Here is a 14303-nt window from a genome sequence, read left to right as displayed (position 1 = left end):
TCATTAATGTCTTTTTCTTTCATCTTGAAGAACTCCCTTTAGCATTTCTTGTAAAACAGGTCTGATAGTTATATATTTCCTCAGCTTTTGTTTGTCTGGAGAAGTCTATATCTTCTTCATTTCTGAAGTATTCTTGGCTGGCAGTTTTTTCCCTTCAGCACGTTGAATACCTCATCTCACTATCTCCTGGCCTATAAGGTTTCTGCTGAGAAGTCTGCTGTTAGGCTTATTAAGATTCCCTTATATGTTATTTGCTTCTTTTTTCTCACTGCTTTCAGAATTCTCTCTGTCTTTGATCTTTGACATTTTTATTATAATAGGTTGTGACATAGTCTTATTTGGAGTAGAATTTATTTTCAAATATATATCTTCCTATTGAACATGTCTAAAGTCAAATTCACTGTGTTTACCACAAACCTACTGCTATTGTCTTTCCTGACTCTATTCTTGGTATCATCATTCCTTCAAGTAACTCAGACTTGAAATTGTGTCATTGTCTTCAATTCCTCCTCATCCCCTGCCTCTCGCTACAGCATCAACGCTACCATAGGGAATCATTGGCCAAATCTAAATCCTCTATGATTTGACTTTCAACTTTTATTTACCATTGCTCTTCCCTTACAATGTGAATGCTGTCACCAAAACAGTCTATTTATCATACCCAAAGCACAGCCTCTACATGTCTACCTTCATACCTTGATTCTTATTTTTTCCTCTGCCTAGAATACTCTCCTTTACCACACTCCATTTCTACTTCTTGCATTTCTCTCTGTCAAGGCCTAGGTCATCTGTCACCCACATGAAACTTTCTCCAATCTCTAATAGTAAAAATAATCTTCCACTGATTCTGAGATCTCACAGCACTTTTTTCATATCTTTAAAATTTGACAATGTCAGACTTAGAGAAAAGTTGTGAGGATAGTACAATAAAAATTCTGGATAGCCCTCATTCAGATCCATCAGATGTTTCCACTGAGCTTTTAATCTCTCTCTCTCTCTCTTTCACGTTGATATCATCATCTATACTCAATCATACACACATATTATTTTTTTCTGAACCATTTGAGAGTAAGTGGCAGACATGATCCCCATCTAACCCTAAATAATTTAGTGTTTATTTCCGAAAAATTACGAACTCTCCTACATAAGCACAGTATAATTGCCAGAGTCAGGGAATTGTTTAACATTAAACCAATACTATTAACTATCTACAGATACTATTAAGATTTGTCATATAGCCCAATAGTGTCTTTATAGAAAAGAACATCTAAAATCATGAATTTTATTGAGTTCTCAGGTGTCTTGAGTCTCCATTTATCTGGAACAGTTCCTGAGTCTTCATTTTTCATGTTGTTAACATTTGTGAGGAATACAAACCAGTTATTTTGCAGAATATCCCTCAATTTCAGTTTATGTGATATTTCCTCATGATTAAATTCAGATTATACATTATTAAGGTAATGCCAAGTTCTTTTCCATGTGTCATATCATAGTGTTGATTAGTCCCATTGCTGATACCGTAAACTTTGATCACTTGGTTTGATCATTTGGTTAAGGTAGATTCTTCCATGTACCTACACTGTAAAGTTATTATGTCATCTTTTGTAATTAAAAAAGTATCTTGTAGATATGTACTTTGAGACTACGTAAATATACAGTTACTCTTCAAACTTTTGCTCACTGATTTTTTCCATCCATTAATAACTCTTCCTATAGCACATTTTATTTCATGTTTTTTAATTTAATATATTGAATAGATATATTCCCATGGTTCAAAAATTTTTAAGTACAACAGGATATACAGTGAAAATGTCTTTCTCCCATCTCTGTTCCCCCAGATACCCAGTTCCCCTTCTCATGGGCAGTCAGTGTTGTGTGTGTGTGTGTGTGTGTGTGTGTGTGTATCCTCCCATGGACATTTATGGATATGTAGGTAAACACAGGCATATATGTGGATAATTTTACCCCTATTTATCCAAAAGGTAGCATAGTATACACACAGCTCTACCTTGCTTTCTTTCACTAAAACTATATATCTTGATGATAACTACATATATATTCTAATTATCTATTGCTTCATAACAAATCACTCTGAAACTCAGTAGCTTAAAATAACAAAAAGTTTTAAATTTTTTAAATTATCTTTCACAGTTCTGGGACTTGCCTGTGTTCAGCCAGGCAGTTCTCACCTGAGGTCTCTCATTTAGTTTTGGTCAACAATGTCTGGGGCTGGAATCTTCACAATGCTTGCCCACTCATATGTCTAGGGGTTGATACTGGCTGTTGGCTAGAACCTCAGCTGAGGTTACCTACAGCTGGTACACCCACAGATGACCTCCTCAGGTGTCTCTCCACATCTTCACAGCATGATGACTAGGTTCTACTAGTAAATGTCCCAGCTGGGAGCTCTATTACTTTGTATAGCCTAGCCTCAGAAATTAGGTAAGTCACTTTTGCCTTAATCACAAGCATGCCTGGGTTCAAGGGAAGGGAACACAGAACTCATCTCTTCATGGGAGGAGTGCGAGAGTCACACTGTAAGAAGAGTAGGTTGCATAGGAAATTGTTGCAGCTATTGTTGAAAATATAATACCACAATCTGGATCTATTTCATATTTTCTGAATAATTGTGTGTCATTCCATTATTTGAATATATCATAATTTACTTAGCCAGTTTCTTATTGATGAACATTTGAATTGTTGCCAGAATTCACAATCACAAAAATGCTATAGCAAATAGCCTCATAGCATACAGCATTTCACGTGTGTGAAATTTATCCTGCAAGTAAACCAGAACTCGAATTGATAGATCAAAAAATAGGTAATTTTTAACTGTACAATTAAATGGCTTTGAATAGATTCACATTGTTGTGCATTCTTCACCACTATTCATTTTAGAACGTTTGCATTACCCCAAAAAGAAATCCCACTTCCTTTATCCATCAACCCCCAATCCCTCCATCCCCGCAGCCCTAGGCAGCCACTAATCTACATTCTGTCTGTATAGATTTGTTTGCTTGAGACATTTTATATAAATTGAGTCTTGCAATATGTGGTCCTTTATGACAGGCTTCTTTCGTTTAACATAATATTTTCAAGGTTTATCCGTGTTGTAACATGTATCAGTACTTCATTCTTTTATTGCCAGATACTATATCCTATATAAATATAACACATTTTATTTATCCATTCATCAGATGATGGACATTTGGGTTCTTTCTACTTTTTGGCTATTATGAATAATGCTGGTATAAACATTCATGTACAAGTTAATGTGGACATATGTTTTTATTTCTATTGGCTGTATAACTAGTAGTGGAAATGCTGGCTTATATGGTAATTCTGCATTTAACCATGTTAGGAATTGCCAGGCTGTTTTTAAACATTTTCAATACTGATATATATTTCCAAATAGCTCTCCAGAGGAATTGTCCAATTTTTATTCTGATCAGCAGCATATTGATGGTGCCTGTTTTCTCAAAGCCTCACCAAAATAGTGTTATCAACTTTAGGGACTTCTGACAATCTGATAGGTTAAAAATGTTATCTTGGTATAGTGCTAAGTTAAAATTTTTCTATGAGTGAGGTTGAGCACCTTTTCCTATCTTTAAAAGCCATCTATTTGTTTTGCCAGCAGTATTTGTTTTGCCAGGTTTTCATTTGTTTTTAATTTTTTAAATCTACATGTTCTTTATTTATAAGGGAAATTATCCTATGAATTGCAAACATTTTTTCCTAGTTGGTAATTTGTCATATGACTTTCCTTACAGTCGTTTTTGAAATAATTCTTTTGTTAAATCTTTGTCTTTAATTTCAACTATATTGAAGCCCATGAATAGGGTAAAAGAATGCATTTTGTCAAAAGCACAGCTAAAACTAAGACTTATTCTTGTGTAGGTACTGGCTTTCAGGGCTGACTGTTAATCATAGTTTTGTAAGGATTCTTAGTAAATTACATTGATTTCCTAGTGAGAGAGACCTATCAAAAACAGGCATATTCATTATAACACTGAAAGAAAAGATGATTGCCAGAAGCTTTACTTATAACTGATGTAGTCCTGTCATTAAAATTCTAGAGGACCTGACTGGAACACTGAATTGTATCATGAAGGGAGTGCTACAGTGAGAGAGCTTCTTACCGAGCTGTATGGCAAAGTGGGAGAAATTCGTCACTGGGGCCTGATCCGATACATTTCTGGGATCTTAAGGAAGACAGTGGAAGCACTTGATGAGGTACTATAAATTCTTGAATTTATACCAAATCTAAATAAGAGTGCTTTTTAAAAATTGGTTTCCATAATTGTTTTTTAAAATAACCATAGCCTCTAACCATTTGAGATGTCTTTTCCACATAAAATTTGATATTCAGTTATTTTTGTTTGTGAATGACAAGTAAGAATTGTAGATTTATAAAATGTTATAAACCATAACATCTTTATAATGATATTAAGAATTCTATATCTTAAGAATGAATTTACACTAGGTTCCTACCTCATAGAAAGGGAAACGTCCGTACACCATTAGTGGTAATGGAACTTAATATAGCTACTTATGGAAAACAGTATGGAGGTTTATCAAAAAACTAAAAGTAGAACTACCATGGGATCCAGCAGTCCAACTGCTGGGTGTATATCAAAAAGAAAGGAAATCAGTATATGGGAGAGGTATCTACAACTCCCATGTTTATTGTAGTACTATTCCCAATAGCAAAGGTATGGAATAAACCTAAATGTCCATCAGAAGATGAACAGATAAAGAAAATGTGGTATATATACACAATTGGATATTATTCTGCATTAAAAAGAGTAAAACCCTGTCATTTACAGTAACATGAATGGAACTGGAGGGCACTATGTTAGGTGAAATAACCCAGGCACAGAAAGACAAATACCACATGTTCTCACTCATATGTGCGAGCTTAAAAAGTTGATCTCATAGAGGTAGAGAGTAGAATGATTGATACTAGAAGCTGGGAAGGGTAGTCGGGAGTGGGGGATAAAGAAAGTTTGGTTAATGGGCACGAAAATACAATTAGATTGAAGGAATAAGATCTAGTGTTTAGTGTCACAATAGGGTGACTATAGTTTACAATAATTTGTTGTAAATCTCAAAATAACTAGAAGAGTAGATTTGGAATCTTGCCAACACAAAGAAATGATAAATATTGAGGTGATGGACGTCTCAATTACCCAGGTTTGATCATTACATGTTGTATGCTTGTATGAAAATATCACATGTACTCCATAAATATGTATAACCCTTATTTATCCATAAAAATTTAAACAAATTTTTAAAAAATAAATTTAAAAAAACCCCATAAACCAACCAAACAAAAAAGTTCCTACTTTCGGCTGGGCGCGGTGGCTCATGCCTGTAATCCCAGCACTTTGGGAGGCTGAGGCGGGTGGATCACAAGGTCAGGAGATCAAGACCATCCTGGCTAACACAGTGAAACCCCGTCTGTACTAAAAAACAAAAAATTAGCCGGGCGTGGTGGCGGGCGCCTGTAGTCCCAGCTACTCCGGAAGCTGAGGCAGAAGAATGGCGTAAACCCGGAAGGCGGAGCTTGCAGTGAGCCGAGATCGCTCCACTGCACTCCAGCCTGGGTGACAGAGCGAGACTCCGTCTCAAAAAAAAAAAAAAAAAAAAAAGTTCCTGCTTTCTAGGAGATAGATGAAAAGACCTCATTGTTTCCTCCTAGAAATCCTTCTTTTCTGATCTTCATGGTATTTTCTGAGGAAGAGAGTTCAGTGTGTCATTATGTTAAGGAGGAGCAAAGGTTTTTAAGCTGAAAAGAGAAATGTTTGTGGAAACCTGAGGTGTTTCAGAAACGATAATATTATGCTATCTCTTGTTAGGCCTGCACAGACCTTCTCTCCCACCAGAAACATTTGACAGTGGGACTTCCTCCAGAACCTCGAGAAAAGACTATCTCTGCGTGAGTATGGCTGGGTTTGATCAGGCTTCTCTGAGAAGGAGTGGTGTGGACTTACAATTCCCTTGCCCTAATCTGTCAGTGGATGATAATGTCCTACATATGTTCACCTCTATCAGAGATACCTAGTGGAAGAATGTTGGTAATGATAGGGCAAGAGTAAATGAAGGAGAAAACTCACAGAGAGTATAGTACTCAAACTCTTTTTACTTATTGGATTTTCCATACCTGCCATTCAAAAAAACAAAACAAACAGGGTACCTTGAATTAGCAAACAGAAAATATCAGCCATACTCTGGAAAGAGAAGGTGAAAGAAAGTGGCTAGAGCACAGGGCTGACCATGAAACTCCATGCTGCTCATGGGGACTAAAGGGGATGGCGGTCATAGTCAAAGAGGAAAAAATGGCTAATTACAGAGCAATGTGAGGTAGCACCCCTCCAGGAACCCTGTAATCAGAGTGCCACTGTCTGAGGTCTGCCACAGCCTCCAATTGGAAACAGTACCCTAAGATAGGCTTGGTCTGGAGGGAGATGTGAGTCAAGTGATGGGGCTGGGATGGAAAATTGAATCTTTATACATGAGTCTTCCTTTTGCCACTGGCCATGCCAGTAAAATTCATCTGCAGTAAATGTGTTTAATTTCATATCACACCAGTGCCAAAATTTAAATCTTGCAAACAGTCTGTATCTCCAAGAAATATTTTTAGAGAGATTCTAACTTCATTCATAAATGATCTGAAGAATCTGTTTTTCTACTAGGAGTAATTTTAAAAAAGGGTATTCCCCCCCTGCTTGCCAGTTCTACTTCTGTAGCCAATGTAGTAAAAAAACTTTTGTAAATATTTCTCCCTCATTTTTTCCTGGTTAAACTCTATCCAGAGCATGTTTTTTGTTTACAAAATTTCTTTAACTACATTGGCTACAGAAGGGATACTTTTGCTGATGTCTGCATGCTACTTCCTTCCTGGTTTATGTCCATGACTTCTGTTACCCTTGAGTTCCAGTTCAAGCTCCCATATGAAGGCTTAGAGAAACATAAGTTCCAGCAAGCTTCACCACCGTGGGCTTAAAGTGCTCTGGGTACTAAATAGACTCAAAAAGCAGTCTAGGCCACAAGGACTGCAATTCCTGGGCAAATCCTTGTGCTGTGCTGGACTTGAAGCCAATGGACTTGGGATACATGCGACCTAGTGAGACATCAGCGAGAGTGGGCAAAGGAGTGCTTGTGCCACCCCTCTTCCAACCCCAGATAGTGCAACTCTGGGAGAGAATCCTTCCTTCCACTTGAGGAGAGGAGAGGAAATAGTAAAGAGGACTTTATCTTGCAAGTTGGATACCAGCTCAGCCACAGTAGGATACGGCACCAGGCAGAGGCATCAGACTCCCATTCCAGTCCGTAGCTCCTGGATGACATTTTGACACACACCTTGCACCAGAAAGGAACCTGCTACTTTGAAGGGAAGTACCCAGTTTTGGCAGGATTTATCACATGCTGACTAAACAGCCCTTGGGCCCTGAACAATCAGCACAGTGACCAGACATTCTGGCTCCAAGTGTGACCAAACACATCCCCAGCTGTGGTGGGTATAGGGAGAGACTCCTTCTGCTTGAGAAAAGGAGAGGGAAGAGTAGAGGGGACTTTGTCTTGCAGCTTAGGTACCAGGTTGGCCACAGTGGGATAGAGCACCAAGCAGGTTTTTGAGGTCCCAGATTACAGGCCTGGCATTTGGCCCAGGAACTGCTAACAAACGTACAGTGCAGTGGTGGTTCAAGAAGTTTTGCAAAGGAGACGAGATCCTTGAAGATGAGGAGCATAGTGGCCTGCCATCGAAAGTTGACAACGACCAATTGAGAGCAATCGTTGAAGATGATCCTCTTAAAACTACATGAGAAATTGCCGAAGAACTCGGCATCGACCATTCTACAGTCAGTCATTCAGCATTTAAAGCAAATTGGAAAGGTGCAATGGGAGAAAATATTTGCCAACTACCCATCTGATAAGGGATCAATAACCAGAATGTATAAGGAGCTCAAACAATTCTATAGGGAAAAAAATCTAATAGTCTGCTTTAAAAATGGGCAAATGGTCTGAATAGACATTTCTCAAAAGAAGACATACAAATGGCAAACAGGCATATGAAAAGGTGCTCAACATCATTGATCATCAGAGAAATGCAAATCAAAACTACAATGAAGTATCATCTCACCTCAGTTAAAATGGCTTTTATCCAAAAGACAGGCAATAACAAATGCTGGCAAGGATGTGGAGAAAAGGAAACCCTCATGTATTGTTGGTAGGAATGTAAATTAGTACAACTACTATGGAGAACAATTTGGAGGTTCCTGAAAAAAGCTAAAAATAGAGCTGCCATATGATCCAGCAATCCCACTGCTAGGTATATACCCAAAAGAAAGGAAATCGGTATATTGATGAGATATCTGCACTCCTGTGTTTATTTCATCAGTATTCACAATAGCCAAGATTTGGAAGCAACCTAAGTGTCCATCAGTAGATGAATAGATCAAGAAAATATGGTACATATATACAAGAGAGTACTATTCAGACACAAAAAAGAATGAGATCCTGTCATTTGTAACAACATGGATGGAACTGGAGGTCATTATGTTAAGTGAAATAAGCCAGACACAGAAAGACAAAGGTCACATGTTCTCACTGATTTGTGGGAACTAAAATTCAAAACAGTTGAACTCATGGAGACAGAAAGTAGAATGATGGTTACCAAAAGACTGGGAAGGGTAGCAGGGTTTATGGGGGTTGGGGGTGGAGATGGTTAATAGGCACAAAAAGTAGTTGGAGAGAATGAATAAGATCTCGTATTTGATAGCACAATAGGGAGACTATGGTCAAAATAATTTAATTGTGCATTTTAAAATAACTGAAAGAGTATAATTGAATTGTTTGTAACACAAAAGATAAATGCTTGATGAGATGGATACCCCATTTACCCTGATTTGATTATTATTATTATTTTTTTTTTTTTTGAGACCGAGTCTTGCTCTTTCACCCAGGCTGGAGTGCAGTGGCGCAATCTCGGCTCACTGCAGGCTCCGCCCCCCGGGGTTCACGCCATTCTCCTGCCTCAGCCTCCTGCGTAGCTGGGAATACAGGCGCCTGCCACCTCGCCCAGCTAATTTTTTGTATTTTTAGTAGAGACGGGGTTTCACTGTGTTAGCCAGGATGGTCTCGATCTCCTGACCTCGTGATCCGCCCGCCTCGGCCTCCCAAAGTGCTGGGATTACAGGCGTGAGCCACCGCGCCCGGCATCTGATTTGATTATTATATGTCGAATGCCTGTATCAAAAATCTCATGTACCTCAGAAATATATACACCTACTATAGACCCACAAAAATTAAAAATTAAAAAAAATTTAAAGAAAAGAATTTGAGGAGAGGACACAATTCAATCCATAAAATCTTCTGGAAAAAGAATCTTTTTTGTATCAGTTTTGTGACACTGCAGGTAATCCAAAGAAGATGGCATGGTTCATGCCCCAGAGTGCTTTGTGTCAGCAGGAGAATCAGAAGTGTGGGAGGATGTGTGTATACCTCTGTGTATGTGTGTGTGTGAGTGCACGTGTGTGAATTGAAACTATAGAAAATCAAACAACTCTGTCAATTGTGATTGTAAAGTAATAAAATGGTTTCAAAAAGGCACAGCTAGTATTCCATTGTAGGGGTGGGATGCTGAAGAGATGTTGATTAAAGAAGGAATACATTCTAATGTTCAGTAGCAGAGTAGGGTGACTTGTTAACAACAATATATTGTATATTTCAAAATAACTAGAAGAGAGGACTTGAAATGTTCCCAGCCAAAAGAAATGGTAAATGCTCAAGGTGATGGATACCGTAAGTACCCTGACTTGATCATTACACATCCTATGTATGTAACAAAACATCACATGTACCCCGTAAATATGTAGAAACATTGTGTATTACAAAAAAAGCACAGCTTAAAATTAATTTAGTACTTTGTAGCCATAATAGTTACTTGTCAAATGTTCAAAGCTAACTATGAAAGACTAGTCTAGAAGAACATCATGGTGTGAGTTTTAAATAAATTTTGAAGGAGGAAGAGAATCCAGATTTAGAGAGAAGAGAGCAGAGCTCCTCTAAGTTGATATGGGCCAGAGTGGTTTCAGGAGGCAATGAATGAGCTTTGAAGTTTGAAAGAATCAGAATGCTGTTGGTAATGATGAAATGTTGAGGCAGTGACTTGGACTTGGATAAAGCTTCTTCATTTTTTCAACATATTTAAGATTAAGTGGTTGTAGAATATTGTCTTTCTTCACTGTCTTCTTCCTTAGACCTCTGCCCTATGAGGCGCTCACTCAGCTGATAGATGAAGCCAGTGAAGGGGATATGAGCATTTCAATCCTTACACAGGTGAGAAGAATTGTAAAGGCTAATCTGGTGATTGATATTTTAAAGTTTGTTTTTAATTGATCTAGCAATTTCCAAAGACAACAAAATAGGCATTGTGAGACCTAGGCCATTATTTTTGTCTATATCTACTCCTCGTGCAGGAAATAATGGTATATCTAGCCATGTATATGCGAACCCAGCCTGGCCTCTTTGCTGAAATGTTTCGACTTCGAATTGGTCTGATCATACAAGTTATGGCAACAGAACTGGCCCACTCCCTTCGATGCTCAGGTACTTAATTCAGTAACTGTTTTAGGTAGAATTCACTTTTGATGTAAGTTTATAGAGTTTGGAATCAGGAAAGAAAGCAAGCTAAAACATTTTTATCCATAGCTCAGAAGCTGGATATGGCAACCTTGTTCCCCTGTTAGTCACTATTTATGCAAGTCAAGGAGCTGATATGATGACACATTTGTGTATCAGTTCGCAGCTTCAGAATGCCATCTCCTGTGGGCTCTTCACTCCAAATCCCTCTTATCACTCTTTGCTAACTTCATTTCTCTAACTCTGGAGAGTACTTGAATGTGACAGATTGGGTTGGGTTCAGATTTAGGCAGTGGAGCGTCTGTACACCAAGAATGAGTCACTACATCAGTGGATCATGGTGTCAGTATTCTGTCTAGTCACCATCATGATTGAATAAAGGAAGATGACGTTTTCATTAACATCTATCTGACAAGACTCTCTTTGAAATTAACTATAGGTGTATTTGGCAAGATAAAAGTTTTAGTTAGAAGAATAGTTGGGGCCTGTAAAAGCTGTAGGGCAAAATGGTATAAAGTGTGAAGGGGAAAAATGGACCCCTATGACATGACTCCTTATTCCATTAGTATTTGTTTGATTTCAACAAGAATTGCAAAATAATACAGATAGGGATGGCACAGAAAAATAAAATCAAAGTTGTAAAACTCAATTTTAGCCATTCTTTCTGTTAAATTTCCCCCAAAAGACTTTGAATCAAGCTGTTAGCAAGTAGCTAAATTTATCAGTTTGAGTCAAACCTAACTCAAACACATGAGATAATTTATATTTAAGTAACCCTTTGACAGAAGAGAGCTAACAATTATTTTATACCTACCATATGCCAGATACTGTGCTTTTTGCTTTAAGCTTACATATATTGTGTCATTTAATCCTTTCAAGAATCCTCTGGAGAAGAAGGTATTATTGTGTCACTTTTACCAATAAAGAAACTGAAACTCAAGAGGGTTAACTAACTTCCCCGAAGTAACATCGCTAGTAAATAGTGGAATTTGAGTCTGAGTCCACCTGATTGCAAATGATTTCCAGTTCAGTACATTGTTACAGATAAACATTATATAGTATAATTTTTTTTTGCAAGAGGGTGTGATTGCTCAATAATAAACCTCGATAAGGGATAAGCCCCTGAATATTCACTTTTCCTTAATTTAGCCTGTTATATTTCTTGTTTTCCTGTGGATTCGTGAAAACCATGGCTCTTTATTCCTTATAGGATAAAGTCAAGATTCCTGAGTCTGATATTTAATACCCTCAACAGTCTGGCCTTTATCTTTTACTCCCACAGTACTTCCCACTAATTTTGGCAGTTCCAGTCCTTGGAGATTGATGTCTCCATTGATTTCAAAGGCAATTATTGTCTATATCTCCCATTTGGCACATAGAATATGCAATGTTTTATTGCTTATCTTGTTTTCATGTTCCATCACTCCCAAAGAGATAGTCAGACTAAGATTAGGTATCATGTCGTCATACCTGCTTGTACTAATGTTACTTAAAATGATGACCTGCATGTAGTCAACTTTTAATAAATGTGTGATGCTGATTAACATGTTCAGGTTATCCTCATATATTCATAATTTAATGGATTCAAATCTATCTCTTTTAAGTCTCTATTATTTCCAGGCTGAGAAGTTTTAATTATTTTAGTCTATCTGCATATATACATTCATTGCCTTTCTCTGAATGGCCTCCAGTTCCGTTGTTCTTCTTTCATTCTTCCCACCTTCAAATAAAGATTTTACTAAGTACCCTAATGGTGTGGAAGCGGGGTGAGGAAGAAATCAATTACCTTGCTAATCCACAAACTGGATAGTCAGTCCTTAAATAATTAAGAATCTGTGGAAGTAAGAATACCTAAGCAGTAGGGTGCTATCAATTTATTTTGTAATTCTGTTCTTCAATCAAGTGACTCAGAAATTCTAAGCAAGAAAAGAAATAGAGAAAATATAGAGAGGGCATGGCAGGCAAATTAGAAGTCCTTCTGTTCTAACATTTCTGCTGACTAGCTGAGGAAGCCACAGAGGGCCTGATGAATCTCAGTCCTTCGGCCATGAAGAATCTCCTGCATCACATTCTCAGCGGCAAGGAGTTTGGAGTGGAACGAAGCGGTGAGGTTGAATAACTGCATTTTCATTTCATACTGTTTGGTTTAAGTGTCTCATTGGTTTTAAAATGTTTTTCCTTCATCACAGGAACCTTTTGCCCCAAATAAATAAACTCCAATATATAAAACAGAAACCAAGCTGTCTTCTGAAACAAGATTTGGAAACCACTATATTTTTCCTTAAATGATGTATCAACTAAGTGGATTGATTACTATCATGTTTCATTTTTAACTGTTTAATGCATTCCCTCACATTATCTTAAGTCTCCACTTTAGGACAACTAGCAACCCATATCATCTGAAACTTTCTTGTATTCTAATTGGCAATAATTCAGTAGCTCTTACAGTATTGTATTATGTGTATAGCTGCTTATGGTACTTCTAATGTAACCCTTCAACTTTAAACTTAAAAATTAATAGTCCACCTACATTTGTGGTTTTGGTTGGATTTGGCATTGCGTACCTAAAGCAGCAGAGCAAATGAAAAGCGGTCATCTCTCATGCTCAACTTTCAGGGTTAGGGTAAGTAGATATATACGGTCAGATGGTTGGATGTCAGACCTTAGAGTGGTAAAAGAAAGTTAAAAAGCAGTGCGTTTCAAGCAGGGTATCTTGCTAAAATGCACATTTTGATTCAGTAGATCTGGGGTGGGACCTGAGATTCTACTAACAAGCTCCTAGGTGGTACAGATGCTGTTGGTCCATGGACCACATTTCAAATAGCAAGGTTATAGTTTTTAAATTAAGTTAAAAATAAGGATATATATGAAAGTTTTTTTTTAAACGTGATGGGGAAGAAATTGAACCTTATTATCTTCTCTCTTTCTCTGTAATCTCTCATACTACATAGTTCGTCCCACTGATTCAAATGTCAGTCCTGCTATTTCTATCCACGAGATTGGTGCTGTTGGAGCAACCAAAACAGAACGAACTGGGATCATGCAGTTAAAAAGTGAGATAAAGCAGGTAAGATACTAATTGGGAGATTAGCTGGGATATTGCCATGTTTCAGAACATTCTTTTGGAATCAGACTTTGTTGGGTCATTTATTTCGTTTCACATTCTGAGTTTAATTTGAGCCATTTATGTTTCAGGTGGAATTTCGTAGACTGTCAATCTCAGCTGAGAATCAGGTGAAACAACTAGGGATCACTTAACATGGTTTAACTTACCTTTAGTTCTATATAACATGCATGAGCTCATGGCCTTTTTACAAATAAGGTAACAAGTCATGGAGTAGATTGTTTGAATCGCCTTTATAACAGTCATTTTGCAGATAGCTTTCCTTTTTCTGGACCAAAGTACCTTGCTAATTTTAGAAGGAAAGTAACTTGCATCTGATTACAAGAAATTGAAGTTTCTCTTATTAGGACTGATGTAATTTTCGAATTAATTTTCTTTATAAAACAAGACTTAGACTTCAAGCAAAGTCTTTGCTTGGCCAGAGTTTAGGTGGGCTTCTGAACCTTTTCCTAGGCCCATTTGTGCACTTCCTTGTAAAATCCAGCTTTAGCAAGAGAACCCTGCTAAGTCAGTTTAGCCAGAAACCCCTATCCTC

At 37.5% G+C, this 14303-nt stretch overlaps 1 protein-coding gene across 6 annotated transcripts in view; it reads left to right on the top strand.

Annotated features, from left to right (window-relative positions):
* Positions 1-14303, top strand: part of PHKA1 (phosphorylase kinase regulatory subunit alpha 1) — a 139400-nt gene that overhangs the window by 97299 nt on the left and 27798 nt on the right. For 4 of the 6 annotated variants that reach the window (XM_055268708.2, XM_063634348.1, XM_063634349.1 and 1 more), the window contains 7 exons: positions 4077-4233; positions 5859-5938; positions 10263-10341; positions 10482-10611; positions 12648-12749; positions 13596-13711; positions 13840-13878. In XM_055268708.2, the coding sequence (XP_055124683.1) occupies positions 4077-4233; positions 5859-5938; positions 10263-10341; positions 10482-10611; positions 12648-12749; positions 13596-13711; positions 13840-13878 (703 nt within the window). The remainder of the gene's footprint in view (positions 1-4076; positions 4234-5858; positions 5939-10262; positions 10342-10481; positions 10612-12647; positions 12750-13595; positions 13712-13839; positions 13879-14303) is intronic. The other 2 variants (XM_055268710.2, XM_055268709.2) reach the window with 1 other exon arrangement.

Source organism: Symphalangus syndactylus, chromosome X (assembly GCF_028878055.3).
Source record: "Symphalangus syndactylus isolate Jambi chromosome X, NHGRI_mSymSyn1-v2.1_pri, whole genome shotgun sequence".
Classification (NCBI taxonomy): Eukaryota; Metazoa; Chordata; class Mammalia; order Primates; family Hylobatidae; genus Symphalangus; species Symphalangus syndactylus.
This window is presented reverse-complemented; position numbering and strand designations above follow the sequence as displayed.